The following is a 25,455-nucleotide window of genomic DNA, read 5'->3' as shown; positions in this document are numbered from 1 at the left end:
CTCGAAAAACTACAGAATTCTTCAACAAGAAGAATATTCAGGTACTCCCCTGGCCAGGCAACTCATCCGACATCAACCTCATTGAGAACTTGTGGTCAATTTGCAAAAGAAGAATGCAAAAAATGGATTGTTCTACAAAGGAGAAGATGATTTCTGCCCTCATTGGTGTATGGTTTCGCGATGAAGAAATGAAGAATATTTGTGGGAAATTAGTGGAATCCATGCCAAATCATCTCAGAGCTGTTATTAGGAACAAGGGAGACCACATAGATTACTGAGGTATGTCTTAGATCCTTTTTTTATCCCGTTTGAGTGTTTTTGCATAAGTAATTACGTTGTTCGGATTAATTTGCACGCTACTGTATTTTGGTGTATGCAGGTGGTTGTTTAATCAACTGTCCGAAGACAGGTTTGAACCTCATAAGTGATACCAATGGGGCATCACTCGTGAGGCAACTAAGCCAGGGGATAAAGGGATGGGAGGCCAGTTCCTTTCCTCCTCCATTGCTTACATCACTGACTAGTTACATATTACACTATATGCAAATTGTAGAATTAGAATATCAAAGACAGAGAAAGCCAAGCAAGATGAACACTACCAAGCAGAGAAAAATTAACTATCATAGCTGCCTGTCACATACAAAGTATTTATGAATGGAAGTTTTAAACCTTGGGTCTAAAGTGGGAGCAAAAAAATAGAAACAAAGACTAAAACTGCACTGAATACGATTTTTGTGGTATATTTCGTAATTTTTGTGATAAATAGGTCTTATTTCATGGTAACCGACATAATTTAATATTAATTGTAATTATAATTGTAATTGTATTCTTAATATTGCAGTTGTAATCCCCTGGTAGAGGAGAAGAGAAGGCCTGATGGCCTTATCTCTATCAGGTTAAATAAATAAATAAAAATTTCGCGCAACACCAACAAACTTTGCTGCTTTATTTTGCTTATTTTATGATACATAAGTTTCTAAAAGGTAGAGTACCACTAAAATGACATTTGAAATGTTTTCGCATTTATCAATGCTACCAAAAATCAGTTCCCTATTAGTGGCAATGCAGTTGTATAATAATTCGATAAATCTGTCTGCATCCAACATATGTTTATTAGTATCCTTTACGTGGTTTTCATAATAAATTATGCCATTGCTCAGGTATTATCACTGTTATAATCTGTTATTTCAAATCACTTTGTACTTTCAGGAGCTTACTATTCTTATTACTTGCTGTTACTTAAACTTTGACTCTACGCATATTGTGTTGGGCTAAACTCTCAATGGTATGGCATATAGTGAAGCAAAACTCAAATTTATATCCTGCTAAGAAAATAGTGATATTGTCGCCTCATGTTATTTAATAATTTCACAAACTCAAGCTTTACTGGCATGTAAAAGATCTCCTGCGGGACAAAATTCTGGCACACCGGTGACGCTGATATAACCTCTGCAGTTGCAAGCATTGTTAAATAAACCATAATTAATTAAATAAAGTGACTTAAAACTCAGGTGGTCAGCCAAAATAAGTTTGCTGCACTGTCTCCTTGATCATATTATTTTTTTTTTTTTAGCTAACAGGTGGCATTTTCCATGAAAAATCGGAGTAAATTCTTCCCACACCTATATTTCAATGCTTTTGTTACTGAATAGGACACAAAAAAGAATAGAGAGTGCCGAAATGAACTTTCGATGATATTATAGCTGGATATAATAGAATAAATTAAATCAGTAACCTCAAAATCTAATGAGAATTACAAATTTGTAGCTTAAATGATATCCTAGCAAATTGCGAAACTCTTTTTTGTGGATCTTATGTCCAAATACTAGGGAAGCAATAATGAAGATAATTTCATTGTTAAATCTTGAGCATTTGATGCACACACACACACACACACACACACACACACACACACACACACACACACACACACGCACCCACCCACCCACCCCCACTCCCCTCTCCCTCCCTCCCTCCCTCCCTCCCTCAAGTGATATAATAATAGAAAGTAAAAATAATTGGAAAGACCATATGTTAAGAATGGATCAATCAAATCGACCAGGAGGTCATGGCAAGATGACTTTCTTTCCTGAGTGAGCAGAATGGACCTAGAAGGTCCAACCTATATAGATGATGATGATGATGACGATGACGATGACGATGACTATGACGACGACGATATACTGAGTAGTAGTCATAATATTATACTATAGCTCATACATTAACTTTGTGTGTCAGGAGTAGTTGTATTGTTTTAAACTCAACACAAATAATTACTATGTTTTCATGGAGTATTCAAATCTGAATACAATCTCCCCCCCCCCCCCATCCCTGTTTTTATGCAATTTTCGATACTTATTGAAAATGATTTGAATTTATGGAAACTGATGTTTCGAAAATAGTAATGTTGATTATCCTGTCCTTGGCACTAAACAACATTGCGTTTTATAAATGAGGCACATTAAATCTTAATATCCTGGTTTTTCATGTAGAATGGTAATAATGGCTTTCAGGAAAACACAAAATTGTTATAATAACACGACTTTTCTACATACAATATTGTGCTCACTCCTGGAAAAACAGATGACAATTGTTCATGTGTTTAGCATATTGAAATAATTTTGAATATGGTATCTGTTTTCATGCAACTCAATCCGTATTAAATATGATATGATCCCACTTCTTAGGTATATTGACTTAGAAACTCCCCGTTTTCATGAGAGTTTCAGTATAGTAAGTGTATTCAAATCAATTGGAATACTTCATGGAAATGTAGTAACTGTTTATGTGCCTCTTGAATTAACAATAATGCTGATGTAACAAACTGAACCTCTTTTAATACTTTCAGGAGGGTAGAACATTGACACAAAATGAATCAAAAGAATCAAAACACAACAGGAAAGGTGAAAGAGAAGAAATACCTGAACCTGGACCGCCAGCCAGACCTCCTATACCACAAAGACTCATTGGTGAGTTATGATTATGATCATAAAAACATGAATGACTGGTTTTCGTTTTGTGCTTTATGAATCTGAAGTGCAAATTATTCTAAATTACAAGTCAATCCGACTATTAGGGAACTTAATTCATCTCGAACTAATAAAATATTAGAAAAGAAAAGATACAAAAATTGAATTCCCGTGTCCATTAGCTAATTTTATATATAAATATATTACCAATAATTCGAAATTGTGATCTTTCCTATAAAGCTGTACCAATAGGTGCACAAACTGAGGCTGTGACTTCATGAAATTAACATCTACAATAATTCATTTTCTTACAGAAATTGTATATGTAATAATAGAAGTGAGGCAGTGTTACAGAAAAGACTCGGGTGTTCTGGGTATCCACCTTGTGCTGGGACATGATATCTCCAATGTTTTGGAATTGCATACAGATTTCATCTTCAGTGTCATATAAGACTGTATGCAGTTTCAAGATGTTGGGACATTGGAATACCACAAAGTCTGATTCTGAACTTAATCACGTGAAAGTCTAAAATCTCATATCTTATATGATTAAGATGGTTGGGAATATTATATTGACTTTCTCCTGAAGGTCTATTACTCCTGGGTTCTGGATACACTGCAGCCTGTTGACTTATTCTACATCTGCCTTTTATTCGCTACTTCATATCCTAATTTGACTGCAGAAACCCGTATCTTAAAGAACGTCTTATAGACACATCTGCAATCTCATCTGAGACATTGGGCCACTTCATTATTATGAAGTCTAATAGAATGGACCAAATAAAAAATGATTTATTGCCTAAATATGAACATCACTCGAAAACTCAGTATTAAACTACGATGCTGAGTCAAAAAGTAACTTTAATATATAAATAAAATATCAAACCCACATAGTAGATCGTAGTAGTATATATAAAATATCTGTATAACAAGAACATTGCATTGAATGTAGTGGGGACTGTGTTGAAAAGTGATGAAGTCTTATTGTACATATACTTACTTATGGCTTTTAAGGAACCTGGAGTTTCATTGCCGTTATTGTACCTATCAATTAATAAAACAATTATTAAAGTTACTTTTTGACTCTCTCTCATATTTAAGCTCAAATTCGAGAACTGTCATCTGTATAATAAGATAAAATACAAAATAAATGCGCTAAACTATTAGGCTACGTCCAGACAGGAGTTACATAATCGTTGGTATGTAACATGTTTCAGTAACTATTTATTGGAACTGGCAATTTAATAATGTGTTTGAAACAGATTGTTATGTAACTTTGTTCATCCTCATATAAATATTGTGTTATACAACTCTTTTGCTCAGAATTTTATATGAGGAGGTGCTCTTGGCTAGTGCTTACTGTGTGTCCACAAGTTAAAAAATGGAGGAAAAAATATGAATTTGGTGATTGCTACAAGGAAGGAAAATTTGTAGTGGATTAAAAATTATGAGACTTGTACCGATTCAGAAGGTTTAAAACCTATACCAGGTTACTGACACAAGATTTTGAATACCTGTTACATATAGTTGGGGAAAGAATATTCTACATCTTGATTACTTTAACCAGGACGAATAGAAGGAATAGTGTATGCACTTAGCGAGTTTACACGGGTCCGCCGCAACGCGGCGCTTCTATCGCTAGGATCATGACTTGGAGGAAGTTCACAGTTCTTGTTACACTAAACGTAGTCCTTTTTAAAAGCAAATTTCTACCATTTAACCTGTCTATTCGTAACTTTAGGAATACCTGCATAGTCCCTTATTCATAACTAATAGCCTTCTCTCAGTTAATACTATTATGAACGTTCGTAACAGAAAATACAATGGGATCTGTGACGCTATGAAAGCAATAAGTTCAGTATTTAACAAGTTGCGAATTCAGGGACAGAAAACTCTACAAAATGTTAAATAAAACCAGAGTTGAAAGATATTTTACGTGCTTATAAATTAATTAAATTACTCACCATATGAATGATTCGTTGCCTGCCACCTTCGAGAGTTTGCGGGATGACTTGGCAGATTTACGAGCTTGCAATTCTCTTCGGATTTCCTTTGTCCTTTAGAAGAATCGGCACTTTAAGTAGTGGTAAACCAATTTAGGAATAATATCTATGATGTGTTCTCTGCAACAACCTGCTCCCGAAGACTGGATCATAAGAGCGTCAATAGTGTCAAGACAGTCATAGAAGGTATCACCCCACATTACACTCGCTGAGCTAATCTTTTCTTTAATTTTCATTTCTGTTTGAAGAAGTACGTCGTACACAGCTTGGGAGGGATGGGTTAAAAAACTGACATTCCTACCGGATCCGTAGTCCTTGATTTGGGTGAGAGCTGCACAATGTTTAGACACATTACTTTTCTGTCGAAGGGAATGGACACAGAGGGTACACACAATAAACTTAGAGGAATGATTTACGACATAACCTGCCACATGATACACTAAAAATCTGTCAATCAACACGGCAGGAGTGGTATTCACCAACTCGGGCACAGCACTTTCCCAGCCTTGACCATGCATTTCTTCACAAAGAACAATTTTTTCTTTTACACAAGTTTCTACAGACTTCTTAACTGCCTTGTTACGTAATAATGTCTTTTGTCACTATTTCTACCGTATCCCGATCTACAACCCGGAGCAAAACAGTACGGCATTTTTGCAATTATTTTGTAAACCACCACACAATATTCTTTTGTCACTGGTTAATTCAAAGCACAACAAATTGAAGACTTCTACACAAACCCAAACAACAATGCATACTAACAACCCCTAACAACTTTCACCATTAAACGCGCGAGAAATTGTATTTTCGAGGTGTCTGACCTCAGACAAACGATGGACTTTAGCGATCGAAGCGCCACTAGTTCTCAGGTCCGCCACCGACAATGAGAGAACATAGGAGTGCGTACAGTATTCCTTCTATTCGTCCTGCTTTAACATATATCACTTAGGAATGTAATTTATGGTGATCACTTTCACGTGTTAATAGTGAACTAAGTTTATAAATACCTAGTTGACTAGTTTCAGCTTAGTAGGAGCCATTTTCAGAACTAGTAAGGTCCTTGCATCTTCTGTTTCTTTGGTTGTTTTGCTGGGGGATGCTTTTGTGTTATGTAGTGTGCAGTCGAATAGTGTGTGTGTGTTTTGACATTCATTTGTATATTGATTTATTGTGGGTGTGTTTTTATGTGTCTGTATATTTCGTACCATTCTAGTGGGTTTACTTTCTGGTTTTTCAGTTCCATATGTAGAATTTCCATGTCTGTGTCTATGTTGCTGTAGTTGTGGTTGGTGTTTGAAATGTATTCTACATATGTGGATGTATTGTGTGATTTGGTTATGGCTGTGATGTATTCAAATATGTTACAAAGAACACATCACAACCATAATTAAACACACTACAACAGTACGAAATATGCAGACACACAAAAACACATCCACAACAAATCCTCAATACACAACTGAATTTCAGAACACACACACACTATTTGACTCCACACTATATAACACAAATGCACCCCCCAGCAAACAACTGAAGAAACTGGAAGATGCAAGGAGCTCACTAGTTGTGAAGATGGCTCCTACTAAGCTGAAACTTGTCAACTAGGTATTTATAAACTTAGTTCACAATTAACATGTGAAAGTGGTCACATAAATTATATTCCTGGAGACATATTTGGAAAAAAACAAGAACCTCCTGTACATCACCTTAGCAGCAGTTACATCACCTGAAAGACAAAAAATATTGGGAATGAATTTGTTGTCTTCTTCATCACTAAATACGTAGTGTACCATGGTAGAATGTGGTGACATAAAATTTCACATACCATATAATTGAGAAAATATGTTAATGTTTATACATTGTGTGTTTATAACACTTTATTTTTGAGAATACAGTGGAACCTCGATGCATCGTTCCCGTTATCGTCGTTTTCTCGCTTTTTTGGTCCTGGAAATATTTTTTCCCAATTTCATCATTTCTCGAACTGTCATTTTATCGCATTGATCGTTGAGAAATCACGATCCTGACGCTATATTTTCCCACATGGATAGTTTTCTTTTACTTTTAAAGGACGAACTTTTTGCTCGCCATTATTACCTTTGAAGCAAGAAGATACAGAAAATTGCGATCTGGAGACTGTGTCAAACTTCGCGGAGAAACATAAAATGTATTGCGCTAGCATGATATGTGATGTGATTCGTCATCTAGTGCAGCACGCGAATTTTTCATGTGCGTTTGGTATAGTCTGTTAATGCGGAAATTAATTACTACGTGTGGGATCTGTGCAATGAAGACATATTAGATTCTGAAAAGAAATGCAATTTTATAATGACTTATTGATTAATCATATTTTTCCACACAAGAACGATGTGGATGTGTATAAATACTTGATACAGTATTATTATGGAATATATTACGCAGTCGTCTTACCTAACGAGATTTGTCATGTTAATGCTGTGACTTGTTTACAGTCAGCTGTGCTACAACACAGACACTGATCTCCACAGTGGCAAGTGTTTCTGTACATAGTTTATGTTCAGTACATGTTTATATGCTTAGACACGTACAAGAGAAGTATCTTTTTAGGGTTACTAAAGAGCTAGGCAAGTTTCGGCATTATTTTCATGCAATATGATATAGGCCTAATTTGTGATACAGATTCTAATTGCATGTAATGCAACAGTGTGGACTAATGGAAGCCCACCTACTTTAAACAGTAGCATTAATTTTATGGGAATGGATTTGTGGTAAAACATATCTCTATTCTGAACATATCACGAATCTAGGTTTATGATTTTCATGTACTTCATTTCTGTCGAAATTATCAGTAATGACCAACATCTCGTAAGGAATAGAGAACTGATTTCTAGTGTGTATGTCATCCTTATCACACGCATGACTTGGTACGATGGTGTGGAACGTGGTAAAACTCCACCTTTCTGTTTACTTATCAGATTTTCACTATAGAATTCACTAACCATTCGGTTGTTCATTTTATACCCTATTTAAGCAAACAATAGATTTTTTATCGCAAGTTTACAAACAAGAATAAAATATTACGAGACACGTCCATTGTGATTTTATATTATTTATGATTATTGTTAAAAATTAAATGCATCGATTATGTGCGATTCCTCTTCAAATCATCTAGAGAATAGTGGGATACATTTGTAACTCTATTGCGTCTATTTATACGCCTAAATATGGTAATTTTTAAGATTTCTCGGTATTATCATTTTCCCGTATTTATCGTTTTTATTCCGGTCCCCCAAAAAAAATGATGAATCGAGGTTTCACTATACTTATGTAAAAAAGTAAAGTTATTTCTTTTACATCCATGGAGGCCCACAGTGTAGAGGAGTTTAAGGTACGACCCTTAATCCCAATTATCAAAAGTAACAGTAGCTTGCTTCTAAAGCCATGTTGTAACCAGAAGGATTAGATCAATGGTAAAAATCCATGATCCCATCGGGGATTGAACTGAAACTTTCCAGCTTGCATTTCAGTACCTTAATAATGATGCTACTAACCACCCACAAATAATTATTGTAATACCTAATTAAACAAAAAAAAAATCGTGACGGTGTCGTGTATAGTTCCTGGGGTAGCTCAGTCGGAAGAGCATTCGCGCGCTAAGCGAAGGGTCCCGGGATCGATACCCGGCCCCGGAACAATTTTTCCTTGAAATTATTCAATACCTAATTAAGTTTTCAATTTTTTTTTTTTTTTTCCTAATTTATCCTTAGAATTACAAGAAGAAGCAATGAACTTTCAAATGGTCATATGTAAACCATTTTACATTTACTCAGTACCAATTCCAGTTTTTTTTTTTTTTTTTCAGTTTGCTTTTCGCAAAAGTAATGGCCCTGTAAGGTTACGGATTTTTCTGTTATATACTTGCTATAATCCTGAAATAGTCCTCCATCACTTGGTTTTTATACTCCCTATAAGAAGCATGTTATAATAATGGATTTTAGTGTAATAAATCCACGAGTTCTAATATCCTTTCACTTTACCATTTCATTTTACTAACATTAAAATTGTTACAGAGCTTGACATAACAGGTTACTGTAACTTTTCATAAAATGTTACAAAACAAAAAATTGCACGACAGAGCCTTGAACATCTGAATCTTTGTTTGTTGAGCAAAATTAAATAGAGATGAGCAGTTGCTGTTCTTTTTTTCCCAATGCCAGGGCCATTAATTTACCATTATTTGCCCCTTTGCCCCGGCTCTACGAGTTTGCCCATTGCTCATAGATGTTGATAGCGCCGAATGAATGGATGATGATCATGATAATGGAGAATTGTTGGGCTGTCACAAGGAAACCCGAGTATCTGGAGAAAACCCATTTGTTGCCTTGACCAGAGCTTGCCAAACACAGGTTAAATCAACCGTGTTTTGAACCTGGGTCTCTTTCCTTACAAGCCCAGTGTGCTAGTACTGAGCCACTGTTGTGGTTGTTGCTGTAACTAAACCATAATGATTTAATCAGAGCATTTATGCTGAACTTTCTAAGGTTAACAGTGTTGGTATGTTCCAATTACAAAACAAAATCTAGTACAACCCAAGAAACTGTAGTCTGAGACATTGAAGGATAGAGGTGATAAGGATGTATGTTATTTGATTGCAATAGTGTGATTTATCTCTTACAAAGAGTGAGGTGGACTTTGTTGGAAGGTGGAATGTTACATTATTATGAAGCATTTTATCTGCTACCTTGCATTTAGTTGTGCCAGATCCTCACCCCCCGTCACGACCACTGCCCCCTCCACCGAGGGAGGACCGCCAACAGAAGCCTGCAACGCCCCCTACAGGAGCCTCAAGTCACCAACAACAATCTTCAGGAGCCCCACAGCCTCAGCAACGGAACTCTCACATTTTCAAACCCATGGTGAGGAGTCCATGTACAAATTTGTGTTTTGATATTCTAGCTAAGTCTTCATGGAACAAGCCCTGGTACATGGAAACGTGACCAGATAAGTGCAAACTGTCTGTTGCTTCCCTGTCAGATTAAGAGGAGGATCCAGGTTTGCAATTTGGTAATTTGCAACAGATCCATGAATTGAATTCCTGGCCTCTTTTATAATATGTCTCCAAGAACTACAAATAAACCTCACATACTGGTATATTTCTTTCTGGAGAGTACAAGAGTTTACCAATTTTTTGGTATCAGTTATCAGAGAAGTTGAGTTGACTCATACTGTAGGGTTTTTCAAAAGTAAGAGGTAAGTTTAATTGCTCGTATTTTCTTCATTTTGTACGCACACTTAAAAATTCTGAGACTAGCATATTACACAAGAAATAGGTTTTTTTTTGCCATGATTTCATCGTAGATGTTGTTTGTGTCCACCATTTTGTTCTTGTACAAGTAACAATAGCTCTGAGTTCGTGTTCTGGATTATGTTCCACAGTTTGTGCAATGGAATCCTCCAACTCATCACTTGTCTTAGGTTTGCTCAAGAACACTCTTTCCCTCAGATAGTTCCACAACCAATAATCTGCTGGGTTAATATCTGACGATCTTGCAGACCTACAGGAAAGTGCCTACTGATAACACGACCATCATAACAATCAGAAACAAAGTAGTTACCATGGTGATGCAAAAAGTCTCTTTTATTATGTAATAAACTAGTGCCAGAATTTTTAAGATTGTGTAGAAAATATGAGCAATTACAGTTACCTCTTACTTTTGAAAAACCCTAGTGATGGTCATATACTTTAAAGTCAATTATTTGCTTCTAGACAGAGGCAAACAATTTTTCTCTTTGTAACCTTTGAGAACAGTGTCCATTCAACCTTCCAAAATATGAATATTCTCTGGATAAAAAAATGCCAAAAAATGTTTCTGCGTAAATCTTTTCATCAGGTCACATGAAGAAAATTAAGACCTCTCCATCCCTGCTTTCTTCACGTCTTCAAGGCAGCAGAGCCAACCTCATCCTCTGCTGTATTTAACCCCCATAAAACCTGAGACGAAGTCTTTAATATTATTTTATTTCAGTTTAAAAATATGTTTCATGATTTTTTTATAGTTACTTGAAACATTTAAAATTCAGCTGTAAAATGTTGGATGATTTCGAAAATCTTATTATTTTATGTCATTTAACCTTCGTGGTTGACTGGTTACTATGCTAGCCATTGCAGCTTAATGTGTGGGTTAAAAACCAGCGAGGACAGTGATTTTTTTAAGGATAACAAAAATTATAAGCATGGTTTCTTTCGAAGGGGAAGTAAAGTAGGGAGATGTTTAACATAGAACTCTGTCTGTAAATGAGAGAATTTTACAGAAAACTTACTGTTCATTTCAGATGCACTTCTGAATTCAATTATTGCCTTCTATTATAGAAGATAATGAATTTCACATTATTGTTTTTCCTACATAAGGAATGGAATTTTTCACATTGTCAGACCAGCCATACTCCAGGGCAATCTTCATCTATCTTATCTCAGATATCAGCAATCACCCAACCAACCAGCCAACCATATTTTGTTGTGAAAAAATTTCCATAAAATTAATGGATTCTATCACTATTTGCATAACTTTTTAAGTATGTAAGACACTTTCTATGTGTAATGAGAATTCACATACTTCTTGGTACATGTATCCAGTTATTATAGTCAGTTACACGATGTGCAGAGATATCTGTGGGATTGTGATCTTTTGGCATCTGTGCTAAGTATCACAGGGGATTTCATTTCTTTGTACTTGTATATATCAGAGTATACTGTTACGGTTTTAATTATTATTATTGCCATCTGCAAGTACAGTAGTCCCGATAGGCAATACAACCAGTTTGAGAATTTTGTTTGTATTAATGAGTCGAATATCATGCAGTTTCTTTATGTGCAACAACCCTGGTGTGATAGGACCTACAGATGTAGTTCCTTGTGGTGAAAGTGAAAAATCCAGTATCCCTAGTTGAGCTTGAGCCCTTGATACTTGAGTTCAGAGGAAAGCACAGAAACTGTATACCACCAAGGATGACTGTATGTAATACACATATAAGCAATAATTCACGTCATTTGTACTATGAAAACAACACAATTCGCATGGTGTTAACAGTCTATTTATGAAAGAAGAAATGGAGGCATATATTATAAAATTGTCTTCAAATTTATTCATGGACATTTGATTAAATCGTAACTTTTTTTTGGAGAAATTACACTGATTATAAGAATTTGATCACATACTTCAAATGCTGATGTTCAGATGTTGCTGTATCAATAATATGTAAGGTTAGCACCTGAAACGTATAATTTAGTTGATCCTCTTCTTATAGTCACGGCCAAGCAGTATGTGTTCCCCATCCTCTTGCTTTTTAATTGTATCACTAGCTATTATTTGTTATTACACTGTTGTTTAATTCTTATCCTATAACTAACAACCTTCTTTCACAGATTAGATATACTTTTAAATTTCAGATTTAGTGTAATTTATTTGTTGTGTATCATATTGTTCCAAATATAAAGAACTTCAAAAAATCTTTCGCGACAAAGAAGAATAGTGTGTAAGAAATACAATACTTTATTCTTCCAACTAGCAACATATACCAAAAATTCTTCATATACGTACTTGAATAGTTACTCTAATAAATGTTTATTTTATATATGTATATGTATTTATATGTCATACTGTATTGCCTTTGTTATTCTGGATTTTAAAATGTGTGTTTATATTTGTTTTCTATCAAACCTCAAGCTGATGATGAATATCCATTCAACACAAGTTAAACAGATGAACAGTAACAATTCGTGCATAACTCTCAACTCACTAGATTTGTTTTTTGTCGCGTACGGTAAATACTTCTGTTGAAGTACACATGTTTTGAAGACTTTGATTAAAGAGGATTCCACTGATAATGTTGGTTTTTAGCATATATACTGTACATAATGGCAGATTTAAAATAATCAATAGGTAAAAACTCACTGTAGAATTATTACAGATTCATCCTTATATTTGGAACAGTATCAATACATTAGCAGTGTGTTGTCTGTAATACATATGTTAATCCTGCATGCTGTGCTTTGTAATATAATTTATAGCAAAGTTAAGTCATTACTTAGAATTTATACACCTATATTTTTATATAGCACTTGGATTTCATTTTAATGTGTTTTCTTTGCTTATTATTACACACTTGTTTCATTTGCTGCGCACCTAATTCCAAGTTTTTCTCTCTCTGTTTGATTTAAGCTTCCTCCAAGAAGACCAGAGGTAGGCACAACACCTATTTTGTTATATCTATATATTTTTTTTAAGAATGTGGGCATTAACAGCTGCTTTTTGGTATCTGTAACTGGAGCTTAAATTGGAAACTACAGTCACTGTCTCAACTTGTTTATCTGCTTATTTTGTTTTCAAGATATCTTAGGAGCAGAAGATTTAACTCATTTAATGAAACAGTTTGATAAGATAAAAATATGGAAATTTGACACTTAAGTAAAAGCACATTTAGAAGTGAAGTAAAGGTAGTAGTCCCACATCAAAATAAATGTGGATAAAAGAAAAAGTACCCCATTTCTTAATGATAGGACTCCAGGCAGCCATTGCTTGCCCACATCAAAATTCATTCTAAAAGTTCTGAGCCTCACTTTCTTATCATTGGAGCAATACATTCCACTCTTGAAATATCCCACTTCAGAAATGTATCATCTCTGCTAAGCTATCATAATTCCAGAAAAGTCTTAGCGTAAATAATTATGGTTAAAATTCAGCCACTGGCGTAGCTCAAATGGTAGCAAGTTGGACTTGAGATCTGAGGGATTTTGATATGGGTTAGAATCCTACTTAGGCTGATTACTTTGTTGAGTTTTTTCAACTGTAAAACAAATATCAGATAATATCATTGTTGTTGTTGTTTTCTAATGCCAGGTGTTTGACAATAAAGTCATTTGACCTCTTGCACTCCAATATTTTTCAAAGATATTATCATGACCAGCCAATGAAGCACAGAATAAATGGCAAGTTGTAACCGATTTAAGTGAACACCATATTTTAACGTTTTGGTGGCTACTTCATTCACACACAACCCCCAGAATGTCTGGAGACCACACCTGCTGTTGGTCGACGGGTCCATTGGACCTAGCTGGGAGATCTTGTTGATCACCAGCTTTCCCTCAAGCCACTGGAGGACGATTTTAGTGCCATAGCAGGTCAGCACCAGGAACAGAAAAGTAGAAAGAGGAGGAAGGAAAGGGAAATGAACCCCTAGGCCTCGAATGCTCTAATGCTGTCGGGATCGAAGAAAGTAAGAGTTCAGTCAGAGGACTGGATAGGAAAGGATAAAGAGGGAATTTGGTATTGGATAGAGGAAAATTATACCAAATTCAGTCATTAGCTCATCAAGCTGACCAGTGCTAATGGATGAGTAGCCCCTCCCTTTAGTTCAGTTCGTAAAATTATGCTTACTAACAGCTGCTCCATGGGAAGGTAGGGATGGGGCATTGGGTATTTGTCCAGGTTGGTTCCTTAAAGCCTTCAATGGGAAGGATTAATGACTCTCCCCCCTGTATCCGACAGATACCCTTTTGCAGCCATAATATCATTGTGAATCCTCAGACTCATCTCTTCAAAATACCATTTTGCTATCATCAGTTGCACTGATTAGCACAGTAATCCTTCAGGCTGCAGTGCATTTAGAATGAGGAGAAGGGAGGCGGGGAATCTTCAACATTTACCTTCTTCAATGATAAAATGCACAGTTTAAATAATTTGGCTGTAACAAAGCTATGTAATCTATGTGCATTATAGTTTCAGGCAAGAAAAAATATTGTTAAACTAACGAAAGATTTATTTCTGTACTGATAACTTATAAATTACACATTATTTCGTATATCAATGGTAAAGTGTTGATTTTTCTGAAACAGTGAACTTTATTTAGGTGAAATTTGATAGAAATAATAAATAGGGCTGATTATCTGGTTGGGTTTTTTCCGAGGTTTTCCCCAACTGTAAGGTGAATGCCAGGTAATCTATGGCAAATCGTCGGCCTCATCTCGCCAAATACCATCTTGCTATCATCAATCTCATCGACGCTAAATAACCTCATAATTGATACAGTGTCGTTAAATAACCAACTAAAAAAAAAAAGGTAGAAAGCTTAAAAATGTGTAATTGATTCAAGATCCTTCCATAAAACTATTTTTAAATTGTATATTGTTCCATATCAAATAAAATATTGCAATAGAAGGAAAAGAGTTATTGTGATTTATTAATTTTATATTTGTAAAGGTGTACCAAAAATTCTTTCAACCATCGAGTAAGTTTTAGTATGCCTTTATTGTAGTTGTGTGGTTTCTTTTTATTCTACTAGAATGTATGCAGCATAAACCACTCTACTTAAAAATATGACATGGTTTTGTTGGACGACAGGAAAAGAAAGAAACTCCCAGCAGTTTAAAGAAATTTAGTTTTGCACTAATAACATTACATTATATTGCAATGTATTGGTTTGTTGTTTTCATTACAAATCCATTTGGCAATGACAAGAACTTCACAGATAAGTAGGTGATTTCCATCCATTAGTTAACATTTGTGCATGATACAGTTTACTGCAATTTTTACTGAAATGTTTGGCAAGGAAGCTATGTATGAAGTCTGAATGTTAACAACTGCTGCCAACAAGGTTCCAGCATGATAGTCTGATCTTTAAAAGTAATTTTCCTTGATTTCTCTGCAGCTGGTGATGTACATGAGGCATTTAAATTCTGTTTTTGTGCATCTTGGGGAAAAAAAAAAGTGCATCCATAATTTTATTTATCACTGTAATACAATACATGAGTTAAATCCTCTTTAAAATTCTTAACTTGAATTTCCTGCATGTACTGATCACGTTTTGTCGGATGGAACTCGGACAATGTAAGAAGACTCCTTGCAATGAATGGCTGCAACATCACTTTTTACTAACATTTCTTACAATGTAAACATGTGAGTATCTGTGTTTCAGTAGTGTGGTATTTTCTCATTGTTGGGTAGTCCTGATTAATTAAGACCCATTAGAAAGAGTAATCAAAGTGATTTTAATTAATATATAGGTAAGTCTCCTTCATGCTAAAACCATGAATGTGCATTTTCTTAGTCCTGGGAAAAAAACGACCTTAAAGTTTCAAACGTACTTATAAATTCAGGAAAACTTCATGTTAATAAACTTTCTATATCATAATATGTTGAATAAAATGAAGTTTTCCTGAATCTGTAAGGGCATTTGACACTTTAAAGTCGTTTTCCTCAGAACTAAGAAAATGCACATTCATGATTTTGGTATGAGGGAAGGAACGAAACAAAACAGGATGATTAATCACTTTGAATTTATATAAAATGAGTGAATCCTTATTCTGCTTTTCTCATATATTTTGGGCTTGTTTTTTAAACATAATTATATTTTTCATAAACGACTTTCCTTAGATTATATCTTCTATTATAAGGTACACAAATAATTTAAAAACAACGTAAATTATTAATAAATATTTTGTTGTTTGAGGGAACTCATTAGATAAGTTACAAACAATTTTGGATAGCTGATAATGATATTTAATAATTTCTGAAGGTGACATTAACCCAACTTAAATATAAACTAAATATCACGTGCATATCTCAGATTCGGAATAGAAACCGTGCTCTAGGAGTGTATAGCCTGCTGTTTGTGTTTTTTATGAGCAAAAGAACTTTCTTCAAAGGAAGAAAATGTTTCCTTTTTTGTGGTGAGAGTTGTTTAATGTGCAAAGCACTGTACAATTGGGCTGATACATTTTCTCAAGGACGATCAAAAGTAGCTGATGACTGTTATTAGAGGAGAAAAATTCGCTCTAATAACCATTGTTACCATAATAGATATATTCTGTAGGACCAAAAAATTAATCTTTACGTAGATTCTTCGCCCAACAATGCATAATACTGTGGAATCCCGGCCATCAAGTCACTCAATTGAGTGCGCTCCTTGTATAATGGCAGTTGACTTAATATATGTCAACATATATGTCGAACTTGAAAAAAGGCCACAAAGGGGAAAACACTAGAGGAGAGGGATTCGATTGGTTCTGTGGATTGAACTTCAGCATAGCTCAGTGATTAGAGCACTTGGTACATGGAACCAAAGACCCAGGTTCGATCCCCAGTGCCAGAACAAATTCTTCTTCTCTAATAACCATTATTAAATGTGGGAGATAGAAAAGTTAGAAAATGGTTTGAAAAACTTCTACTGGATCTCCTAGTAGTAACATTTTTTTTCACCTTGCTCGTACTCTTTTCTGCAAGACTCTTAATTTTATTTCCTTCCTCTCTCTCCTCTCGCATTGAAGTGTATCAAGTGTAGCAATAGTCCTCTCACCTAGAATTTTTAGCCTATGCACTACATCTAATTCTCAAATCAGAGAATTAACTTTAACTGTGCAGCAGGGTATACAAGAAAAGTGATTGTAGAGGCAATCTGAACACAGTGTACTTTCACAAAGGCAACCTCAAATAAAATGGCTTTTTCTCATTGCTTGAAATACCACGAAAATTAAGTCATAGAGTTGTTTGAAGTATTCCATAAGGTCGTTATTCTCATACATTTCGTTCTTTTTACATGCCATTTCTCCCTAAATTCTGATTTCGCACTTACAAGTTTGTTAAAAAGTGATACATTTTTGCAAGTTACACTCAGAGCATAAATACAAATATTACAAGAATTTTTGTGGATATTATTGTTACCAAAAAAATAAGATCCCTACATATAAGCAATGCAGCTGATGAACAAAAATAATTTTTAACATCAAGTGATTCAACCAGATATTGTCTGACATTTTCATGCAAGAACAAGGAAAATGGAAGTACCATGCAAAAACTTGTTCTAACATTTTGTCCAGAAATTATTACACTTTGGCTTGACAGGATTTGAAGCTAAGTCTGTAGCTTACCTTCTCGCCATTGAACTAATGTTGTTGCAAATATTATAATGTAGGGATTGGTTAATTCGACATTGCATAATTGATGTTATAGGATAATTCGAATAAATGTTTGTTTCCCTTGAAATTCCTATTTAAATCAATATTAAATATTCACTTTTAATTCGAATTTTCAAAGCTTACATTTGGATAATTCGAAGTCAAGACTTTACATTTATTTCAATGCAGATAGTGTCCAATGTGGAATTCTAGTGAAAGTCCAAAAGTTTTTCGTGGAAATATCAATTAATTCTGTGGCATCGTGGTCTAAGGCATCCTACCTAGGACTTGCGTTATAGAATGCATGCTGGTTTGAATTCTCATGGGGGAATAAATTTTCTCATGAAATACCTCTATTCTGGTTGGATGATCGTTCACCTCTGGTTCGGCATGTGAACGTGAAGCCAGCAGCCAGCTGGTTGGTCTGGGTCCTTCAAGGGCTGTGGCGCCATGGATTATTATTGTCAGTTATTAATTATTCCAAGAATTCAAATTCTCTTTTTAAACTTCATAGTGATCAACAGATATGGAACAGAAAAAGGTTGTTACTGTTAATAGATTCCGTACTGTTATCTTCAGAAAAAGAACTATGGAAAAGACTAGTGAAGTGCTTTGTGTGAAGTGTGGCATTGTAATGAAGTGAAGAAAAACGACTAGACAAAACTAGAGTAGAAGTATTTGAAATGTACAGTAGATATGGGGAAGAATGGAGCTTGTGAAATGAACAGACAGAATAAGAAATGAAGCTATGAAGAACGAATAATGGTGAAACTGATCAGAAAAAGAAAAAGAAATTGACTTGGTCACAGGCTAAGACAAAACTGCATACTGAAGAATGCACTGGAAGCAGTGATGAACAGAAGAAAAACTCAGGGCAGAATAAGATATCAGATGATAGACTACAACAAGATATATGGATCATATGCAGAGACTAAGAGGAAGATGGAAAATGGGAAAGATTGGAGAATGATGGGTTTGCAGTGAAGGATTTATCCTTGGGATAAAACTAAGAATGAATTAAAAATGAATCCATTCACTTACGGTAGATGAGAGCAATGGGTGGACTGCCCAACACTGTTGTTTACAGGTGTGTGTGTCCCACTCATCCTTACCTGCCAACGAGTAACTTAAAAGAGAACGAATTTTTGGAAATCATTATTGTACATACAGAAGTTAGTATGTTATTGGTTTGTCTGCATTCAAAATGTCGAAGTGTGGAGCTTACACAAGTTTAATGTTAACAAAGAAAATTGGAATTGTTTTCTTCTACTGGCAACCTAATTTTTGTGTGGATATGGACAAAACAGTAGCAGTTATTTAAAGTATACTTCTCATTTATTACTTATTACTGTATATGAGTGTATTTTATGTTATTAATATGAATTTTAGAAAAAATAATTTGCTACTGAATTTGAATATTAGGTACTGGTATTTTTATTTTCTTCATATTCCCCTTAGAGTTTGAATTACAGTAAAAGGCGTTCACTGTATATACAGATTTTTTTTTTTAACCATTCATTGATAGTGATAGAAGCACCAATGTGAAGTTAAATTCATGTACACCACATTAGACAGTTCTGTAGTGTATATGTGGATGAGACTGACCTATAACTGACTGTTACTGGAAATGTCATGTGTATTGTAAATATCATTTGTTAGTGTGTTAACGAAACATTTTATTTTCACCCAATTAAGACGAATGCTTTTGTACCAAGGTCTTGAGTAATACATAAATAATTATTCGTCTTTGTCTTTGTAGCAATAATTTAATAAGGGAAATTATAGCAATAAACTACTATAATAAAAAAATAAGTGCAGCAACACATTGCTCCAGTCCAGAGATAGAACCTGATCTTCATTAAAAAACTAGTCTGACTTACATCTAGTATGAAAAAGAAGAATTGTTATGTTCTCCCTGTTTTATCATTGGCTTATGTTTTGTAAAGAATGTATCTTGGTCATCAAACCAAAAATACAAGGTGGAAGTGAAATAACCCTGCAGTTTTCCAAAGAAAAAAGTTAATGTTGTATGTAACAAAAAAGTATAATGCCATATTGGTGAAAAGTTCTTAGTTTTATCAGAAAAAAAAAATGTTTTTTCCTCAAATGTTTAACACCCTCTTATTCGGTGAATATTGCGAGTATGATCGTGATTTTTGTCCATATCAATAGAAAATCTAATAATGAATCATTTATCCCTCTGGTGTATTTACGGTAAATAATGTGGACGGTTTTCATGTATCTTTAATTTAAAAACCACTAATTTCAAGCCACTGAATGATACGAACAGATTGCAATGTTGTAGTCAGGGAGGTGGAAGATAAGGAGACAGATCTGAGTTCATTGACCTCTTACATCTGAATTACGAGAAGAAATAGCAGTGTGTTAATGACGATGTTGCCAGACTGCTGAAACTCCCAACTTAATTTTTTCTAATTAACTGTGCATTTAATCACAAAACGTAATATAGGTTTTCTATTCATTTAAATTTACCCTATCCCTTTCAATCTGCAAGGTTATTTCACTTCCACCCTGTATAAAATTCAACGCATATATGGAATAACATATGAGTCAAATTAAGAAGTATATTGCATTTTCGCTCAATATTTCAGAAGTGTTCTGAAAAACAAGCTGTATGCAAATTAGATATCGTATCATTAGATCCATTCTCTCTTCATTGAAAGGGTATACACTGGAGTGATACAAGACCAATAGGCTTTTACATTACATCCTCCTAACATTCTCACTGGTTGGCTGCCATTGTCAGTCAGAGTTTGAAAAGAGCTCAAGAATTAAATTAAAAAAAAAGCTAACCTTCCCAAGAGTGATATCTTTTTAAGGATAATAAAAATCCTTATCATGACTTCCTTCAGAAAGGAAGTAAAGCTGGGAGGCTCCAGATGATGTTTGCCATCAAACAATTAATTAATATAACAATATATTAAAGAACTGTTAAGGTTTATGCATGCTTGCTACATTATGGCTAGTATATTTGCTGTCTACTTGACAGTTCCTGGTTTTCCTATGTAATCGAGAAATAGGGTGTATTTTGCCATCAAGAGATGTTTCGACATATCTTACAGTTTTTATACACCATATAAAGTCTGAATTCTAATAGAGATGCTGTGTATTTCTGTTATCTACTACAAGTGAAAACATCTGAAAATACTGATATATTCACTTACCATTTTTGGCACTAGTATAATTTTACATGTTTATGATGTCTGATTTTAATAATGCTTCAAAACAAAACACAAACTATGCACTATCGCAATATAAAAGCAGAAGCAGACTGGCATTCATTGGCTAAGGCAATGTGTGTCACTTTCTTTTTCTGTTGCACATGCAGTTCAGTGCAACATTCAACAACTCGGATACAATATATCCCTTTGTGACTCTAGTAAATAAGGGAAAATAAGTATGTAGATAAACCAGTGTTGCTGGAAGATACATGAAAATCAAAGTTAGGTTCACTATAAGCTTTTATGAACATGTCAGAGAAATACAATGCAAATAAAATAGTTCAACTTTTTTTTATTAACTAAGAAATGGCAATTCCACGTGTTTTACATTACTGACTCCATTTCTGTTAACAATTCTTTTGGGATTTGTAATGTTATATCGTGCACAGTTATATCTCTTGAAGAAATAGCACCTGTAAAATACTTTCAAAGAATTTGCAATCCATTAGATTCTTAATGTTAATTATGTATTTAGAGTTAAATTTCTAAATTAAAGTGAGGATTGTTAATTTCCTATTCACTATTTGCAAAATTTGTTATAATAAAATTTAATAACCTCATTTATTGTAATATTACCAAACACTGTTGACTGTTTTTGTAATATGCTAGGATTTGGATATGCTGGCTGCTCAATTGAACGAATTGGGTGTCACCCAACCCGAGGCACCAGCCCGATCTCGTCAGAATGGAAAGTCTTCATCGTCAGCTGTTGGAGGAAGTTCGTCGTCGCACAATGCACTGCCAGCCCCGCCATCTTCTCTTCCACAGTCTGCATCTTCTATCCTTGATGCAGCTGTAGAATCAGACTCTGATGATGGCGAGGATGGAATTGGTGTTCGTAATGACGGTACCCTGTTGGCTAGTGATCCACCAAAACCACTGTAAGTGCCACCTCTGTATTGCTATTTTTTGTAGCTAAATAGACATAATACAAAATTATGTTGGGCTATAAATTCCCTTTCCTTCTGTAAATTTATTTAGAATGTGATACAGTCTTTTATCAGAATTAGTTTTCAAATAATCTTTGAATGGTATTATTGCTGTAGTAATTACTGGCTAACATGATTCATTAATATATTTTTCTCACTGTTCTTTATTTTTAACTAATAGTTAATACAATACATTATGACACTTGAGAGCCTTATTACAGAGGGAATTTGGAATCTGAACTGTGATGAGATTTTTCCAATTAAGAAGAATATTTTGTATGATATTCATTTTTGTGGCATTAATTTTTATTTATTTATTTATTATTCCTTCATTTATAAAAGTACCAGTATGTCATCTTCATAGCATAAGTGGTTATTGTGCTGCAGTGGATTAACCCAGAACTTGTAGCTGGACAAAGGAGTACCTCATTATCTCTTAGTTCCATGTCACAAAATGAAAGTTATTCTCTCCTCATGTCTGCTTCTCACAGGTGTGCAATAAAATACCTTAGATTGTTTATCAGTCTCTGTCTGTTCATGTGTTGCATATCGTGTGAACAGCAGAGGATATTTTTCTCTCAGGAGTTCTGGTAAACAGTTCTGCCTATCTAGCTGTCATGTGACAATGTTATGGCAGCATTATGCTAGAAAGCAAATGCTTGTGTGAGAAATATTTCGGATTGACATTTGACAAAGAAAAGGATAAAAATAGGGTAGAGTAGAACCAGTCTCTTCTTCCCACTCATGATTTCTGGCTAGCCATTTTGTAATTTGCTTTAAAACTGATCAGCAGTGGTAGATTTTTAGAGGCTTAAGGAATGGATATAGCATGGCTTTTAATAGTTGGATATAGCTAATAAATAAAAACAATTGTAAAAATTATGAGATCAATTAAAATTAGGAGCGAGCGGTTTGCAATAGCAGTTTTAATATGCGTATTATATATATAATAATTAGGAGTGAGCGGTTTGCAATAACAGTTTTAATATGCCTATTATATATAATATATAATAATATATATTATATATATAATAATAATAATAATAGGCATATTAAAACTGCTATTGCAAACCGCTTACTCCTAATTTTAATTGAGCTCATAATTTTTACAATTGTTTTTATTTATTAGCGTCAGATTTATTTCATATACTTCTTTCCCAACCATTAAAAGCCATACTATATCCATTTCTTAAGCCTCTAAAAATCTACCATCCTTTTGAGTGTCTTCATGCTTGTTATAATTTAATTTATTCCCGTTATTTGCTGATAACAGGGATGATTTTATTTTAGGAATGTCATTTATTTTTATTTATAAAGTGCAGTACTCAAATGTTACATTGCATTTTAGTTATTGCAATTTATGCTGCGGTGCATTACTCTTTTCTTGTAAACTGAATATTAAAAGGAATATTAATTCCTTTGCAATTTTGCGTTACCGTATGTATTTTTATTTAGCAGAAAATAGACTTTGTTTCTAGAAGAAATTGCAACATCACAGTAAATTCAGTAGCACATGCCAACACATGGAAACACTCTCTCTCCGCAGCAGTGAGGATGATTATGTAGTTATTGTCAAAATCAAACCTATTTCACGAGGTGGCTGCCCTTGTCAAGTAACTATTACAACTCACGAAACACATTTCATTTTATGTGGTTTTTAGTTTACTACTTATTTTACATTTGCACATTAATTAATTTACAAACTTTATTGTGACCCATTTAAGTATCGGTAGTTAATAACATCAAGGGAACTAAATTATAACAGCATGGAAGATGTGTAAAGTAATAACATGGTTGTGTAGGCCATTAAGAAGTAAGTTTAAAAAAGAATTCAAGTTAATTTTAAAAAGTTAATTAAAAAATTTGTCTAACATAACCTCATGCTGTATTTAATTCAAACAACGAAACGTGTTACTTTTGATTGGAACAGGAGTAAAATTTAGGCCAAATGTGGAACCAAAATCAGATTTATGGAGAATTAAAATTCACCGTTTCTGTAAAAACATAATACAGTCTTAAAAATCTCTCAGTTTATTGATGTAGTGGATCATGTTACAAAAAATACCCCAATCACATTAATGAGTAGACAAAGTTTCAAATACTAATCACAGCAAAGGATACAGTTCGTAATATAGTTCATCCAAAGGAAGAATAAATGTTATGTTCAATTGTTATTTACAGTCATAATGAGCTCGTTAACTTGTAAAATATTCTGATTAAGTTAAAAAATTGTACCACTTTTCCATTGCTATTCTTAACAGTATTACTAATTACTGTAATTACTGTTTATTAAATTATTTATACTAATGCTTTCATTAAAGGTTACTTTGTCAAATCCGTCACCTGTTAAAAACTATATTTAAATAAATAAATTAAAGAAATAAGTACAAATACAAAATAATTTAAAAGAAAATTCCAAAATCTGTTCTGTAAGAAACTTGTCCCTGTTGAAAGAATGAAAAACAAAGAGATCACCATTCTGGCAGCATTTTGTGAGGAAAAGATACAGCAAAGTATGTGCCTGAATTTTGGTAACAGTGTTGTCAAACATCATTACTTACTTTGATTTATTAATTATTAAAGTACTGAAATACTCTTAATTCATAAATGTGGCAGAAACATTATGCACAATATCTGTTCGAGCTGAGAACTGTAATCTAACGATGTTTATTATTTCTAAATATGTTTAAAAGATGATGGTATCAAAAATTATCATGTAAAATAATTATGTATTTCTCGAAAATCTAAACACAAAGGAAGGAAATGGTAGAGGACATTTTCATTCATACTATGCCAAAGATGTGTTCCTTAAAAGAACACCTTTCACTATGTATAGTATCGAATGAATTGTAGGATGTAGGAGTAATACTTCTAGTGGATTGATAGTTATATTTATGAATATGGACCCTTTGACATGGAAAATGATCGCTCTCCTGAAGTGTGAATTTGTCTAAGTATCATTCGGGTTCATGTAAGATTCACACGGAAATATTAAGCATTGAGGTCTGAAGATGAAGTTAAGTCATATCAGCAATGTATCTGTATGTCACAAAATGACATTCCCAGTGAAGCCTTTATGACTTAGCGATAGAGCTCTTTCTTCTCGTTAGAAAGACCAGGCTTCGAATCTCTCTATGTAAAATGCATGCATGTAAACACAGTGCACATAATGATTCCCAAGCTATTTCGAGATGGGACTTAGTCTCTTAACAGCGGCCAATTTCCATGTTAAAGGGTGTACATTTTATGGCATTTCCAATTACGATAAATATATATACTGTATTTTTATTTTTTTATAACAAGTAAAGAAATTGTTTATTCTTTAGTGTAGGGTAAAAGCCAGTTTAAAATGTAAACTATATGCCATGATTCAAAAGATTTGAT

The 25,455-nt window shown here is 34.0% G+C and overlaps 1 protein-coding gene across 8 annotated transcripts in view; it reads left to right on the top strand.

The window, feature by feature from the left end:
* The window catches only part of msn (serine/threonine-protein kinase msn), a 288,177-nt gene that overhangs the window by 133,914 nt on the left and 128,808 nt on the right, over positions 1–25,455 (top strand). For 6 of the 8 annotated variants that reach the window (XM_069833248.1, XM_069833252.1, XM_069833250.1 and 3 more), the window contains exons 10-13: positions 2,849–2,969; positions 9,704–9,867; positions 13,171–13,191; positions 21,752–22,023. In XM_069833248.1, the coding sequence (XP_069689349.1) occupies positions 2,849–2,969; positions 9,704–9,867; positions 13,171–13,191; positions 21,752–22,023 (578 nt within the window). The remainder of the gene's footprint in view (positions 1–2,848; positions 2,970–9,703; positions 9,868–13,170; positions 13,192–21,751; positions 22,024–25,455) is intronic. The other 2 variants (XM_069833247.1, XM_069833249.1) reach the window with 2 other exon arrangements.

This window comes from Periplaneta americana, chromosome 8 (assembly GCF_040183065.1).
Source record: "Periplaneta americana isolate PAMFEO1 chromosome 8, P.americana_PAMFEO1_priV1, whole genome shotgun sequence".
Taxonomy (NCBI): domain Eukaryota; kingdom Metazoa; phylum Arthropoda; class Insecta; order Blattodea; family Blattidae; genus Periplaneta; species Periplaneta americana.
The sequence above is the reverse complement of the archived record's forward strand: the minus strand, read 5'-3'. Positions and strand labels throughout refer to the sequence as shown.